This window comes from Takifugu flavidus, chromosome 22 (genome assembly GCF_003711565.1).
Source record: "Takifugu flavidus isolate HTHZ2018 chromosome 22, ASM371156v2, whole genome shotgun sequence".
NCBI classification, from domain to species: domain Eukaryota; kingdom Metazoa; phylum Chordata; class Actinopteri; order Tetraodontiformes; family Tetraodontidae; genus Takifugu; species Takifugu flavidus.
The window spans coordinates 9270336-9284417 of record NC_079541.1 but is presented as its reverse complement, the minus strand read 5'-3'; the positions used below and the strand labels follow the sequence as shown (position 1 = coordinate 9284417).

General features: G+C 40.3%; 2 protein-coding genes across 2 annotated transcripts; both read left to right on the top strand.

Annotated features, from left to right (window-relative positions):
- Nucleotides 1-757: 757 nt before the first annotated feature.
- On the top strand, nucleotides 758-8558 carry LOC130519564 (axonemal dynein light intermediate polypeptide 1-like). Its single transcript, XM_057023106.1, has 8 exons — nucleotides 758-778; nucleotides 2942-3114; nucleotides 3188-3357; nucleotides 3466-3644; nucleotides 3855-4019; nucleotides 4100-4162; nucleotides 8257-8348; nucleotides 8463-8558. Exons 1-6 carry the CDS (start codon nucleotides 758-760, stop codon nucleotides 4133-4135), a joined length of 744 nt encoding a protein of 247 aa, XP_056879086.1. The 3' UTR covers nucleotides 4136-4162; nucleotides 8257-8348; nucleotides 8463-8558.
- A 2165-nt stretch (nucleotides 8559-10723) lies between these two features.
- On the top strand, nucleotides 10724-13818 carry LOC130519521 (axonemal dynein light intermediate polypeptide 1-like). Its single transcript, XM_057023038.1, has 6 exons — nucleotides 10724-11592; nucleotides 11707-11801; nucleotides 11876-12045; nucleotides 12755-12933; nucleotides 13111-13275; nucleotides 13362-13818. The coding sequence occupies exons 1-6, from the start codon at nucleotides 11515-11517 to the stop codon at nucleotides 13395-13397; spliced, it is 723 nt and encodes a 240-aa protein (XP_056879018.1). The 5' UTR covers nucleotides 10724-11514; the 3' UTR covers nucleotides 13398-13818.
- Nucleotides 13819-14082: the final 264 nt, after the last annotated feature.

Sequence of the window (14082 nt, the reverse complement as noted above, 5' to 3'; positions counted from 1 at the left end):
ACGTGTGTTCTCCCTAATTTGTCTGAGCCCTGAGCTGGTTCATGACAGTGCACATGCTGTGCAGACGTCCTGTGTCCACACCTTGGAGGCGGGCTATATAAGATCAGAACTGTGTACGCATAGGCAGAGATCTCTCCGCATGCTTCCGTGTGTGTATCCTGACCGACTGACTAAATAAACCATCTCCTATGCAGTAACTTAGATTCATCGTTTACTTCTCAAAATGGCTAAATTCCGCAACAAACTTGGTGTCAGAAGTGGGATCTTGGGTATGTCCGTCGGGACCCGACCACCAGGGGCTGTCCACCTGAATCATCCTCAACCCCGCAATCTTAAGGAGGAGGAGGACCGAGGCGGTCCCGATCGACGGTCACAGGATTCTTCGAATTCCATGGCTGAATTAAATTGGTAAGACATATTTATCCTATTATTTGAAACGAATTACTGCGTAGGATAGACACTGACATTACTCTGCTAACCACTAAATAGCTTAACTAAACACGAAACAAATTCCTGTGAGCCCATAGAAACAAGACCAGGTTACAAATATAAGTAAAGGAATTCCTGTGAGTCCATTGAGATGAGACCAAGTTACGAAACGAATTCCTGTGAGGTCATTGAGGCGAGACCAGGTTACAAAACAAATTCCTGTGAGCCAGAAAGGTGAGACCAGGTTACAAAACGAATTAAACACCAAAGTAATCCCTGTGAGTCGGCAAGACAAGACCAGGTTGCAATAAAACAGGATCAGGTTACCATGGGAACCTTGCAGAGTAAGGTAAGAGTTGAACGTTGTGTTGGGGACCAACTGTCTCCAGTAATGGACATAATGACGAAAAAGTACGGGCCGGAAAGTTGTGCGTACGTAAGGTTGTGGTGTGAACAGTATAGGTTTTCGGAGGGAGGATCGTTAAGTTTTGTATTCTTGTTTGATGTATAAAACACAATTTCACATAGACTAATATAAATATTTGTGGAATAGTTTTATTCTTCCGGTTACCAGTACCAGCTATTAAAAATATATAATTTAGTGCATTTTACAAAGGGGAAAAAAAAATTAATAGACCTAGGTAAATATAAATGGACATCGTTTGGGAAACAGATATTTTGATCCCCAAGCCTCTGGCACCTCTAGAAAGGCATGCTCTCATTTGTCACATTCCTGTCACACGTCCTAATATTTCCTGAAAGCATGTACGATGTAGGATGCAGCAGATCTAACATAGCTGTTAGCAAATCATAACCAAAATGATAACTGACTCAAATTTGTCATGTTTTACCACAGCTATAGGGTGTATCTAGGCACTAAAGAGAAAACTAAAGTTTTACTTCTATAGAATAGAGGCAACCACTCACCAGTGTGTGTCTGCCCTCTTCTATGTATTGATTGTCCCGAAGGACCGCACATCTGAGTTGAAGACTGAATCAGTGACAGTCTAGGCTAGAGCGCCCCCTGGTGTCTATACCACGTTGTCCAACATAAAAGTAATGATTTAGAAAAAAAAAAGAGTGAGAGGTGCTGGTGAAAAGCAAAACTACCATGTGACACAACAGAGAGCCAGAAGTTTGCTCCAACACACTCGATGTAGGTCGGTCCTGTCTGGTCCGATCCAAATGACACGTTTATTTCTGTGTGCCTTCTTTTTTGTATCTTATTCCATTACAAATTTCAGCACTCTCAACAGGACCACCAGGGGTTTTGTTGAAGCACCCAAGCAGATCAACAACGTCACAACTTTGGACACGAATAAATAGGAGAAGCCTCCATCCACAGTTGATCTTTTAATGCTCAAGATGAAAGGAGCTTTATTTCAAAGCAACATCCTGTAATACGAATATAATATGTTGTTTTACAACAACAATCCTCTCTATTACTGGTATCTATTAATTTCAGCTATTTCCCAACATTAGAAATAGAAAATACAAGGTAAGATATTAACAAGAACACTGGATACTGTGAGTCAGAATAAAAAACAAGGTGCAGCAAACGTGTTCATCATATTTCCTGCTGTGTAGAAGGATGGACCGATATGAATGTACATCTAATACATACAGTATATGACAGCCAGAACATGGACACAGAATTAGCTTGTGCATAGCTCCTAGCAACTGGCAAAATGTTTCTTTTGAGTTCCTTTGCCATTGAAATGGGCCATCTCTCTTCAGCAAAGTTCGAAAACAAAACAGAAATCAACAGAAACATCATTTTATTTTAGTTCTAAACATATTGAAGACATCTTTAGTAAGTTTTGGTCTCTCTCACATTACTTTTGCCTTTACAGTAAAAAAAAAGACAATAATGGTGGTTACTGATTCGTTCCTAAAATACAATAATCCAGTTCTGGTCATCGTTAACAAAACTAGAAAATCAGTCAAGGTAAGTGTAACTTTCGATTAATTTTATTTAGCAACTAAGAAAACTAAGTACTAAACAACTGAATTGTACCTACTGTCGAGCATGAAGGGTTTGAATCTTTAACAAACTGCAGTCACGTCATTTTTGAGCAAGATCCCATTTTAATGCTAGATTTAATAAACTTGATGGGTTTTTTGTTTTTTATATTTAAGGTTTATTTGCCATTTAAGTGTAGAAAACTGTCAATGGCACAATCAATTCTGTAAAGAAGAAAATAAAATTAAATTGTTCGGTAACATGAGGGAAAACAATAACTAATGGTGATAAACTGCACTCAAAAGTTTACGAGCTACTCGTGTAACCACTCAGATGCCAGAAACAGCTAACTTGACCCATAAGTGACGCATATGGAGAGATAGGTAGGTTTTTTTTCCCAGCCAAATAAATTTCTCATTATTCATCAGACAACTGAACTCAAATCAAGGCCAAAACATTAAAAGAAAATGGAGAATACAAAGCTTAGTCATAATTGTTGATTACATTTTAATAATCAAAACGTAAAAATGCAAAGACTTATTTTCATAGAGACCTGATGGCTATAATTATGATCACATTATCAGTCCAAACAACAGGATATGTAATACAAAATGCACGTTCCTCCAGATTAGCTCTGCCTCCTCTCAACTACCCCAGAAAGAGAAATCGGGCCCCATAAAGGAGAGTAACCAGCAGATCCTGAACACCATCTTTCCACCCAGGTATGTCTGACCAGTGTATTGATAGATAAGACTGTAAGGTGTTGGCCAATGTACTCGACTAATTCTCTTTCAGGCAATGGTTGGAGGGAGACAAGTTATGGATGCAACAAGTCTCCAGTGCTGCATCTACCAAAGAAGATGTGATTCAGCTCGCAGAATCGCTAGACAAGAAATTACACCAAAAAGGTGCCAAACAGCGAGGCATCTGCCCAACACGAAGAGAACTTTATTCCCAGTGCTTTGGTGAGGAGGTGGAAAAGGATCAACTTCTCTGTCGTTAGGATGGTAAACAAATACCACTTCTGTAGCTATACAGTTGTTACATTAGTCCACCTTTTTTTTTTTCCAAAGATGAGCTGATAAGACAGGAGACCCTAAACTGTCCTGAGAGGGGTCTGCTTCTCGCCTGTGTCAGAGATGAGCTACTAATGAATGTTGCTGCCCACAAGACTGTCTATGAAGACAGTCTTGGTTTTGACAGAAGGGAGAATCTGATTGCAGAGCAGGGCAAGGCCGACCTGGAGAAAAGAGTTAAGGACATGAATCATTTGATCATAAAACCAAACTATTGACAAATTTGATGAAGTCGATAAAGAGATTAGTTTAAAAGTTATCCACTGAATTATTCCCAGTTTTTGATATCTTTTGCGTACCAGAACTATGAATCAACTTTGAGAATAAATTCTAGAATGTAGAAACTATCTGGGGAAATGCTGATCTCCAATTTATAACAACCCTAGATTACAGATCTGGAGGAAGAGAATGAGGAGTTGAAGAAGCAACTGACTGAACAATTATCTAAAAATGAAGCAACTGAGAAAAAAATAATTGCGAGTCGGGAACTGGAGGAGAGGAGGTACAATGAGAAGGTTCATGCCCTGGAAAGAGCCATTCAGCAGATCAAGGTGCTGTTTCATTTTATGGAAAAGAAGTCACAAATTTTATGTTAATAACTTGTTCATCTTCAAACTGTTTTTAAATTTAGGACCAAATGAAAGAAATCAGGAAACTAAAGGAGTAACTTCACCCAAGAAGGATGCAAGTTAATGTAAGTTATATATTATTTGTAATAACAAATATGTCTTGATGAATATGTTTGAAAAATGTTGAAATGTTCAAATCCATTTTGTTGCTTTGAACATTTAGTTTTGTCTGTAGCTGATGTTGGAATCATTCTGCATTTGTTTTCACAGGTGTGTTGCGCACCAGGTCAATTCAGGACTCTGATTCAGAATGAGAATACATAATTCAATAATCTTTCATTCAAAGTTATTTACCGGCAATAAGTCCAGAAGAGAAAACAAATCCAAATCCACTTTTAATCTACCTACCTACCTACTTACCTACCTACCTACCTACCTACCTACCTACCTACCTACCTACCTACATCAAATCAAATCAAATCAAATCAATCTTTATTTATATATGATAATATATCTATGTATCTATATCTATATATCTATATCTACAGTATATATCTATGATAATAACTGGAACTACAGAATTAGTAACAATAAGCTTTTTCAAAGAGGTTGGTTTTAAGTCTGATCTTAAAAGTAGCGATGGAGTCAGCCTCCCATACCTGGACAGGGAGCTGGTTCCATAGCAGGGGGGCCTGGTAGCTAAATGCTCGGCCCCCCATTCTACTCCTAGAAACTCTGGGAACCACAAGTAGACCAGCATTCTCAGAGCGCAGCAGTCTATTGGGCTGATAAGGTATCACTAGCTCCTCCAGGTAGGATGGAGCTAGGCCTCTGAGGACCTTGTAGGTCAGAAGAAGGGTTTTAAAAATTATTCCAAATTTAATGGGCAGCCAATGAAGAGACGCCAGTACAGGAGTTATGTGATCTCTTTTGTCAATACCTGTCAGAAGTCTAGCTGCGGCATTTTGAATCACCTGGAGGCTTCTTAAATAGTTGTTTGGACACCCTGATTATAAAGAATTACAATAGTCCAGCCTAGTAACAAATGCATGGACTAACTTTTCAGCATCATGCCGCGTCAGTAGCTTCCTGATCTTCGCGATGTTTCTCAGGTGAAAAAAGGCACTTCTGGAGACTGTTTTAATGTGTGAGTTAAAGGACAGATTTTGATCAAAAGTTACTCCAAGATTCCTCAGAGAGAGACTAGATGTTAAGGAGATACCATCTAGAGTGATAATGTGATCTAATCTATCCCTGAGAGGTTCAGGACCAAACACCATGACCTCAGTTTTTCCTGAGTTAAGGAGAAGGAAATTTGAAGACATCCAGGACTTTATGTCTTTAAGACGGGTCTGAAGCTTCACTAACTGCTCTGTCTCCTCTGGTTTCATGGATAGATATAGCTGAGTGTCATCAGCATAACAATGAAATTTTTTTCCATGCTGCCGAATAATGTTTCCTAAGGGAAGCATGTAGAAGGTGAAAAGGATTGCTCCAAGTACAGAACCTTGTGGAACTCCATGGCTAACCCTACTGTATGAAGAGGGAACACCGTGGACATGATTAAACTGGTATCTATCTGATAAATACGATCTAAACCAGTCTAGTGCTGTCCCTTTAATCCTAATAGCATGTTCCAGTCTATGTAACAGGATGCTGTGATCAACTGTATCAAAAGCAGCACTGAGATCCAGCAGAACCAGCATAGAGACCAGTCCATGATCTGAAGCTATAAGATCATTAGTAACTTTAAGAAGTGCCGTTTCTGTGCTGTGATGAGCTCTAAAGCCTGACTGAAACATCTCAAACAGGCTGTTTCTCTGCAGGTGCTCCAGTAACTGAGCCATCACCTTCTCAAGAACTTTAGAGATAAAAGGAAGGTTGGATATTGGCCTATAATTCGCTAATACGTCAGGATCCAGTGATGTTTTTTTAAGCAACGGCTTAATCACTGCCACCTTGTAGGACCGGGGTACATAGCCTGTCACTAAGAACCATTGATCTGGTCCAGGATAGAACTGCCTATCAATGGTGAAACATCCTTCAACAGGTGTGTTGGGATGGGATCTAAAAGACACGTGGTGGTCTTGGATTTCTGAATTAGCGATGACGCCTCAGAAAAATATATTTCGGTCATGGGAGCTGAGAACAATGAGCAAAAGGCCCGAAAAAAGAAATTGCCAAACCACAAGTTACTAGGAGTTTTTGAGCCGAGCTGTTACCGCTGAGGGCTAACCAGTGACGTGGTGAAAATGATAGAGCTTTTCAAAAAAGAGGGAGGTACCGATATAGATGATTGTCTGACGATGTGCAGGTGTGTCGAGAGTAAGATGGAATAAGACAGAGGAAAGACCGGAGACACGGGCGGGGGAGGGGGCACTGAGGAGAACTCCTAAGACTCTACTTGGAAACTTAGATTTAGGCCCTCCCTATTTGAGAAAGCGTACAGTCAGTAATTTTAAGCTAGTCATATTTGTAGTCACTCTAATTATTATGTTTCAAACATGGTTTTCTAATGATTTGATCATGTTTCTGGACGCCAGCAGCCTTGGCCTATAGCATAGCTAAGATGTTAACCTAATGATTTGACGACCCCCTAAGTATGATAATTTGTCTGTCTATGATAATAACTGGAACTACAGAATTAGTAACAATAACCTTTTTCAAAGAGGTATGTTTTAAGTCTGATCTTAAAAGTAGTGATGGAGTCAGCCTCCCGTACCTGGACAGGGAGCTGATTCCATAGCAGGGAGGCCTGGTAGCTAAATGCTTGGCCCCCCATTCTACTCCTAGAGACTCTGGGAACCACAAGTAGACCAGCATTCTGAGAGCGGAGCAGTCTATTGGGCTGATAAGGTATCACTAGCTCCTCCAGGTAGGATGGAGCTAGACCTCTGAGGACCTTGTAGGTCAGAAGAAGGGTTTTAAAAATGATTCTAATTTAACGGGCAGCCAATGAAGAGACGCCATTACAGGAGTTATGTGATCTCTTTTGTCAATACCTGTCAGGACTCTGGCTGCAGCATTTTGGATCAGCTGGAGGCTTCTTAAAGAGGAGTTTGGACACCCTGATAATAAAGAATTACAATAGTCCAGCCTGGAAGTAACAAATGCATGGACTGCAAATCATAGATACAGGAGAGAGATACAAAATTTAAGATTTTGAGTTTATTTCACTTAAAGGTTCTGATAATTGTACATTTAAGTTGAGGCTACAAGCTTTTCACTCCTTGATTACTTAAACCAATTAAGCATTTATAACTTAAATGTTAAATTTTGACGATTGCATGTTTGGGTTAAATCCACGGCAACAACTTGAACCGTTTGAATAAATAGGAAAAGCCTTAATCACACTGTTTGATCTTTCAGTCATCAAGGTTAAAGGAGCTTTGATTCAAAGCAACATACAACTATCATACATGTTTGAAAACTATCCGCTGTATTACCAGTATCTAATAAATTCAGTCACACTCCGCTCTAAAAATAGAAAATATAAGGGAAGATACTGACGACAGAAAAGCTTGTTACTGTGAGTCTCATAAAAAGCAAGGTGCACTGAACATGTTCATCTTGGTATTTCCTGTGGTCGAAGGATAGACAGATGTGATACAGATGTATATCATCATACAGGGAAGAAGGGCAAACTGAGATAATGTAATGTGCCTTCTTTGATTGCTTGGGGGGGGGGGGGGGGGGGGCTCCTGAACATACATGAAGACACACGCGCACACACAGAATCAGCTACTGGGGAACTCTTAAACATTAGCACATGTTTGATTTCTAAAGTAAGGGTGAGCAGTGCTTCAGCATCTTGGGCTGGGAGGGATGATCGTTCTACAAAGGGGCCTACAAGGGGCCATGTCCCTGTCCAGGTGTTGATGGCCCCCTGTCCTGACTGCATAGCCCACCCTGGCTTTTAAATGACACACTGGAATAAGTGAAATATTGCATTTAACACACAGCCTTTGCCTTTATTGTGGTTTTTTGCAAGCTTTAGAAATTAGCAGAAACTAATGCAACCTCAAAAAAAATTCAAAACAACAAAAAAGCAACTGCCAAAACGTTTTTGAGACGCTTTGCTAGTGCTAAGAAGGGAAGCAATTTCAATGGCAAAAAAAGCAAAACAACCTGGAATCAAAGGGAAATTGAATAGTTTTCTTTTGCATTCAAACACATTTAAGATGTTTTATTCACTTTGTGTCTCAATATATTCTTATAGCCCTCAAAAGGACAATGTCAGCCCCTAAGTCTCTTTTAAAATATGACGACTCAGTTGTGGTCAACGCAAACACAACTGAAAAATCACAAAAGGTACGAGTCATTTATATATATTTATAGATGTAGATATACTTAATAGTCCTCCACCTGTGCACATGGAAGCACCTGGAGTCTATATGTAATGATATGTAACACAAAATCCTCCAGATTAGGTCTGCCTCCTCTCAACAACCCCAGAAAGAGAAATCGGGCCCCATAAAGGAGAGTAATCAGCAGATTCTGAACACCATCTTTCCACCCAGGTATGTCTGACCAGTGTATTGATTTGAGACTGTACGTGTTGGCCAACATACTCGACTAATTTTTCTTCCAGGCAATGGTTGGAGGGAGACAAGTTATGGATGCAACAAGTCTCCAGTGCTGCATCTACAAAAGATGTGTGATTCAGCTCGCAGAATTGCTGGACAAGAAATTACAGCGAAGACGTGCAAAGCGTCGAGGAATCTGCCCAATACGAAGAGAAATTTATGCTCAGTGCTTTGGTGAGGAGGTGGGAGGGGATGCTAAATAGAGACCAGCTTACTGTATATAGCTAACAAAAGTTTCGGACTATTGAACGCACCTGAAGATAAGCCACAGGTTTTCACATTGTAGCATGAGATATTTACACTGAAAGATGACACACAGAAGATTTTTTTTTAGTTTTAGCCTTGTTTGAAACTGCCCAAAATTGAGCAGTTTTTCTTTTGCTTTTACTTTCAGCTAATCTCCCCAGTGGGAACACCTCGCCAGTGTTTTCCACCTGCTTTTATGTCCTCTGAGATCTTTAGTCGTCTTCTTACATGGACTGAGTTCTCCCCACTCCGCCGATTCATTGATGACAAGTTTACGTGCAGTAGCTTAACTTGCTTCTCTGAAGGCCAGATCGATGACCTTTAGCTTAAAAGCTACATCGTGTGTGTTTCCTCGTGTCTTTCCCAATATGGGCGTGTGCATATTGTGCAAAATGACTGATGAAAATCAAAACTGGTATCTTCTTCAGTACATAGTCTTTCCCACGCGCATTTTACTTTTGCCTTTACTCCTAGAGAGCACCCCCCAGTGGCCGTTTGCCAAAAAAATCTATAAATTAGCTGCACTTTTGTATAGGCTGCAGGACTCAAAGGGTGTTAAACAGTAGCGGCTTATAGACTGAAAATAATGGTATCCATTTATTACATGAGTCCAGCTTTTATTTTTTCTTTTCAAAGATGAGCTGATCAGACAAGAGACTGTTAACTGTCCTGAGAGGGGTCTGCTGCTCGCCTGTGTCAGAGATGAGCTGCAAATGAACGTTGCTGCCCACAAGATTCTCTATGAAGACAGTCTTGCTTTTGGCACAAGGGAGACACGGGCGGGGGAGGGGGCACTGAGGAGAACTCCTAAGACTCTACTTGGAAACTTAGATTTAGGCCCTCCCTATTTGAGAAAGCGTACAGTCAGTAATTTTAAGCTAGTCATATTTGTAGTCACTCTAATTATTATGTTTCAAACATGGTTTTCTAATGATTTGATCATGTTTCTGGACGCCAGCAGCCTTGGCCTATAGCATAGCTAAGATGTTAACCTAATGATTTGACGACCCCCTAAGTATGATAATTTGTCTGTCTATGATAATAACTGGAACTACAGAATTAGTAACAATAACCTTTTTCAAAGAGGTATGTTTTAAGTCTGATCTTAAAAGTAGTGATGGAGTCAGCCTCCCGTACCTGGACAGGGAGCTGATTCCATAGCAGGGAGGCCTGGTAGCTAAATGCTTGGCCCCCCATTCTACTCCTAGAGACTCTGGGAACCACAAGTAGACCAGCATTCTGAGAGCGGAGCAGTCTATTGGGCTGATAAGGTATCACTAGCTCCTCCAGGTAGGATGGAGCTAGACCTCTGAGGACCTTGTAGGTCAGAAGAAGGGTTTTAAAAATGATTCTAAATTTAACGGGCAGCCAATGAAGAGACGCCATTACAGGAGTTATGTGATCTCTTTTGTCAATACCTGTCAGGACTCTGGCTGCAGCATTTTGGATCAGCTGGAGGCTTCTTAAAGAGGAGTTTGGACACCCTGATAATAAAGAATTACAATAGTCCAGCCTGGAAGTAACAAATGCATGGACTGCAAATCATAGATACAGGAGAGAGATACAAAATTTAAGATTTTGAGTTTATTTCACTTAAAGGTTCTGATAATTGTACATTTAAGTTGAGGCTACAAGCTTTTCACTCCTTGATTACTTAAACCAATTAAGCATTTATAACTTAAATGTTAAATTTTGACGATTGCATGTTTGGGTTAAATCCACGGCAACAACTTGAACCGTTTGAATAAATAGGAAAAGCCTTAATCACACTGTTTGATCTTTCAGTCATCAAGGTTAAAGGAGCTTTGATTCAAAGCAACATACAACTATCATACATGTTTGAAAACTATCCGCTGTATTACCAGTATCTAATTAATTCAGTCACACTCCGCTCTAAAAATAGAAAATATAAGGGAAGATACTGACGACAGAAAAGCTTGTTACTGTGAGTCTCATAAAAAGCAAGGTGCACTGAACATGTTCATCTTGGTATTTCCTGTGTGTCGAAGGATAGACAGATGTGATACAGATGTATATCATCATACAGGGAAGAAGGGCAAACTGAGATAATGTAATGTGCCTTCTTTGATTGCTTGGGGGGGGGGGGGGGCTCCTGAACATACATGAAGACACACGCGCACACACAGAATCAGCTACTGGGGAACTCTTAAACATTAGCACATGTTTGATTTCTAAAGTAAGGGTGAGCAGTGCTTCAGCATCTTGGGCTGGGAGGGATGATCGTTCTACAAAGGGGCCTACAAGGGGCCATGTCCCTGTCCAGGTGTTGATGGCCCCCTGTCCTGACTGCATAGCCCACCCTGGCTTTTAAATGACACACTGGAATAAGTGAAATATTGCATTTAACACACAGCCTTTGCCTTTATTGTGGTTTTTTGCAAGCTTTAGAAATTAGCAGAAACTAATGCAACCTCAAAAAAAATTCAAAACAACAAAAAAGCAACTGCCAAAACGTTTTTGAGACGCTTTGCTAGTGCTAAGAAGGGAAGCAATTTCAATGGCAAAAAAAGCAAAACAACCTGGAATCAAAGGGAAATTGAATAGTTTTCTTTTGCATTCAAACACATTTAAGATGTTTTATTCACTTTGTGTCTCAATATATTCTTATAGCCCTCAAAAGGACAATGTCAGCCCCTAAGTCTCTTTTAAAATATGACGACTCAGTTGTGGTCAACGCAAACACAACTGAAAAATCACAAAAGGTACGAGTCATTTATATATATTTATAGATGTAGATATACTTAATAGTCCTCCACCTGTGCACATGGAAGCACCTGGAGTCTATATGTAATGATATGTAACACAAAATCCTCCAGATTAGGTCTGCCTCCTCTCAACAACCCCAGAAAGAGAAATCGGGCCCCATAAAGGAGAGTAATCAGCAGATTCTGAACACCATCTTTCCACCCAGGTATGTCTGACCAGTGTATTGATAGATTGAGACTGTACGTGTTGGCCAACATACTCGACTAATTTTTCTTCCAGGCAATGGTTGGAGGGAGACAAGTTATGGATGCAACAAGTCTCCAGTGCTGCATCTACAAAAGAAGATGTGATTCAGCTCGCAGAATTGCTGGACAAGAAATTACAGCGAAGACGTGCAAAGCGTCGAGGAATCTGCCCAATACGAAGAGAAATTTATGCTCAGTGCTTTGGTGAGGAGGTGGGAGGGGATGCTAAATAGAGACCAGCTTACTGTATATAGCTAACAAAAGTTTCGGACTATTGAGCGCACCTGAAGATAAGCCACAGGTTTTCACATTGTAGCATGAGATATTTACACTGAAAGATGACACACAGAAGATTTTTTTTTAGTTTTAGCCTTGTTTGAAACTGCCCAAAATTGAGCAGTTTTTCTTTTGCTTTTACTTTCAGCTAATCTCCCCAGTGGGAACACCTCGCCAGTGTTTTCCACCTGCTTTTATGTCCTCTGTGATCTTTAGTCGTCTTCTTACATGGACTGAGTTCTCCCCACTCCGCCGATTCATTGATGACAAGTTTACGTGCAGTAGCTTAACTTGCTTCTCTGAAGGCCAGATCGATGACCTTTAGCTTAAAAGCTACATCGTGTGTGTTTCCTCGTGTCTTTCCCAATATGGGCGTGTGCATATTGTGCAAAATGACTGATGAAAATCAAAACTGGTATCTTCTTCAGTACATAGTCTTTCCCCACGCGCATTTTACTTTTGCCTTTACTCCTAGAGAGCACCCCCCAGTGGCCGTTTGCCAAAAAAATCTATAAATTAGCTGCACTTTTGTATAGGCTGCAGGACTCAAAGGGTGTTAAACAGTAGCGGCTTATAGACTGAAAATAATGGTATCCATTTATTACATGAGTCCAGCTTTTATTTTTTCTTTTCAAAGATGAGCTGATCAGACAAGAGACTGTTAACTGTCCTGAGAGGGGTCTGCTGCTCGCCTGTGTCAGAGATGAGCTGCAAATGAACGTTGCTGCCCACAAGATTCTCTATGAAGACAGTCTTGCTTTTGGCACAAGGGAGACTCTGATAGCAGAGCAGGGCAAGGCTGACCTGGAGAAAAGAGTTAAGGACATGAATCATTTGATCATAAAACCATGTTGGCAAATTTAAGTCGATAAAGAGATTTGTTTAAAAGTTATCCACTGATTTATTCACAGTTTTTGTTGTCTTTTGCTAACCAGAACTATTAATCAGCTTCTAGAATCTATCTGGTGAAACGCTAACTTATCACAACCCTAGATTTCAGATCTGGAGGAGAAGAATGATGAGTTGAAGAAGCAACTGGCTGAACAATTGTCTAAATATGAAGCAACTGAGATTAAAGCAATTGAGATTCAGGAACTGGAGGAGAGGAGGCACAGTGAGGATGTTCATGCCCTGGAGAGATCCATCCAGCAGCTCAAGGTGCCCTTTCCGTCTATGGCAAAGAAGTAGCTACAAATGTATTGTTAATAACTGCTCGCTCAACTTAGAACTGTTTTCTCATTTAGGACCAGATGACACAAATCGGGACAATAATGGACTGACTTCATCAAACATGGAGAATTCAATTTCATTTATATTGCATGGGTGCAAGAACAAAACATATTAGCAAAATGTTATTGACAGATGTAAATAAAGAATGTTTTTATTCATTTTTGTGCTTTGAACATTGGTCGTTGGACCATCTGGAGTAAATGGAATAGAAGATTTTTGTTTTTCATAGCTGTATGCTGACCTACGGACCTCTGACCCTGCTCACCCACTCAACTTATACACCAACAGTTTGTTATAATTAATGTATTTTCCTGATCTCTGCCTATTCTCTCCTCTACCTATCTTCCCTCTTCTCCTCCCTCTCTACCCAGCCTCCCCATCAGTAGGAGGGTCCCCCTACATGAGCCTGGTCCTGCTCAAGGTTTCTTCCTGTTAAAGGGGAGTTTTTCCTGCCACTGTTGCTTGTTGAGGGGCAGGCCCTGGGATTCTGTAAAGTGCTTTGAAACTATTTTAATTGTAACAGATACTGTATAACCAAAGATCGATTGTCTGATCAAAAACACCGGTCATCGCTTTTACTGCTCACGGACAGACATCCCACTTCAAGTTTACGCTGTTGACGTTTTTGATCTGGCAATTCAGGCATAGTCAGAGGATAGTCTACATGTAGTCATCTTGGACCTGCTGGACCTTTTTAAGTAATATGGCTCTCCTATGATGTTTTCGCTAATTCAT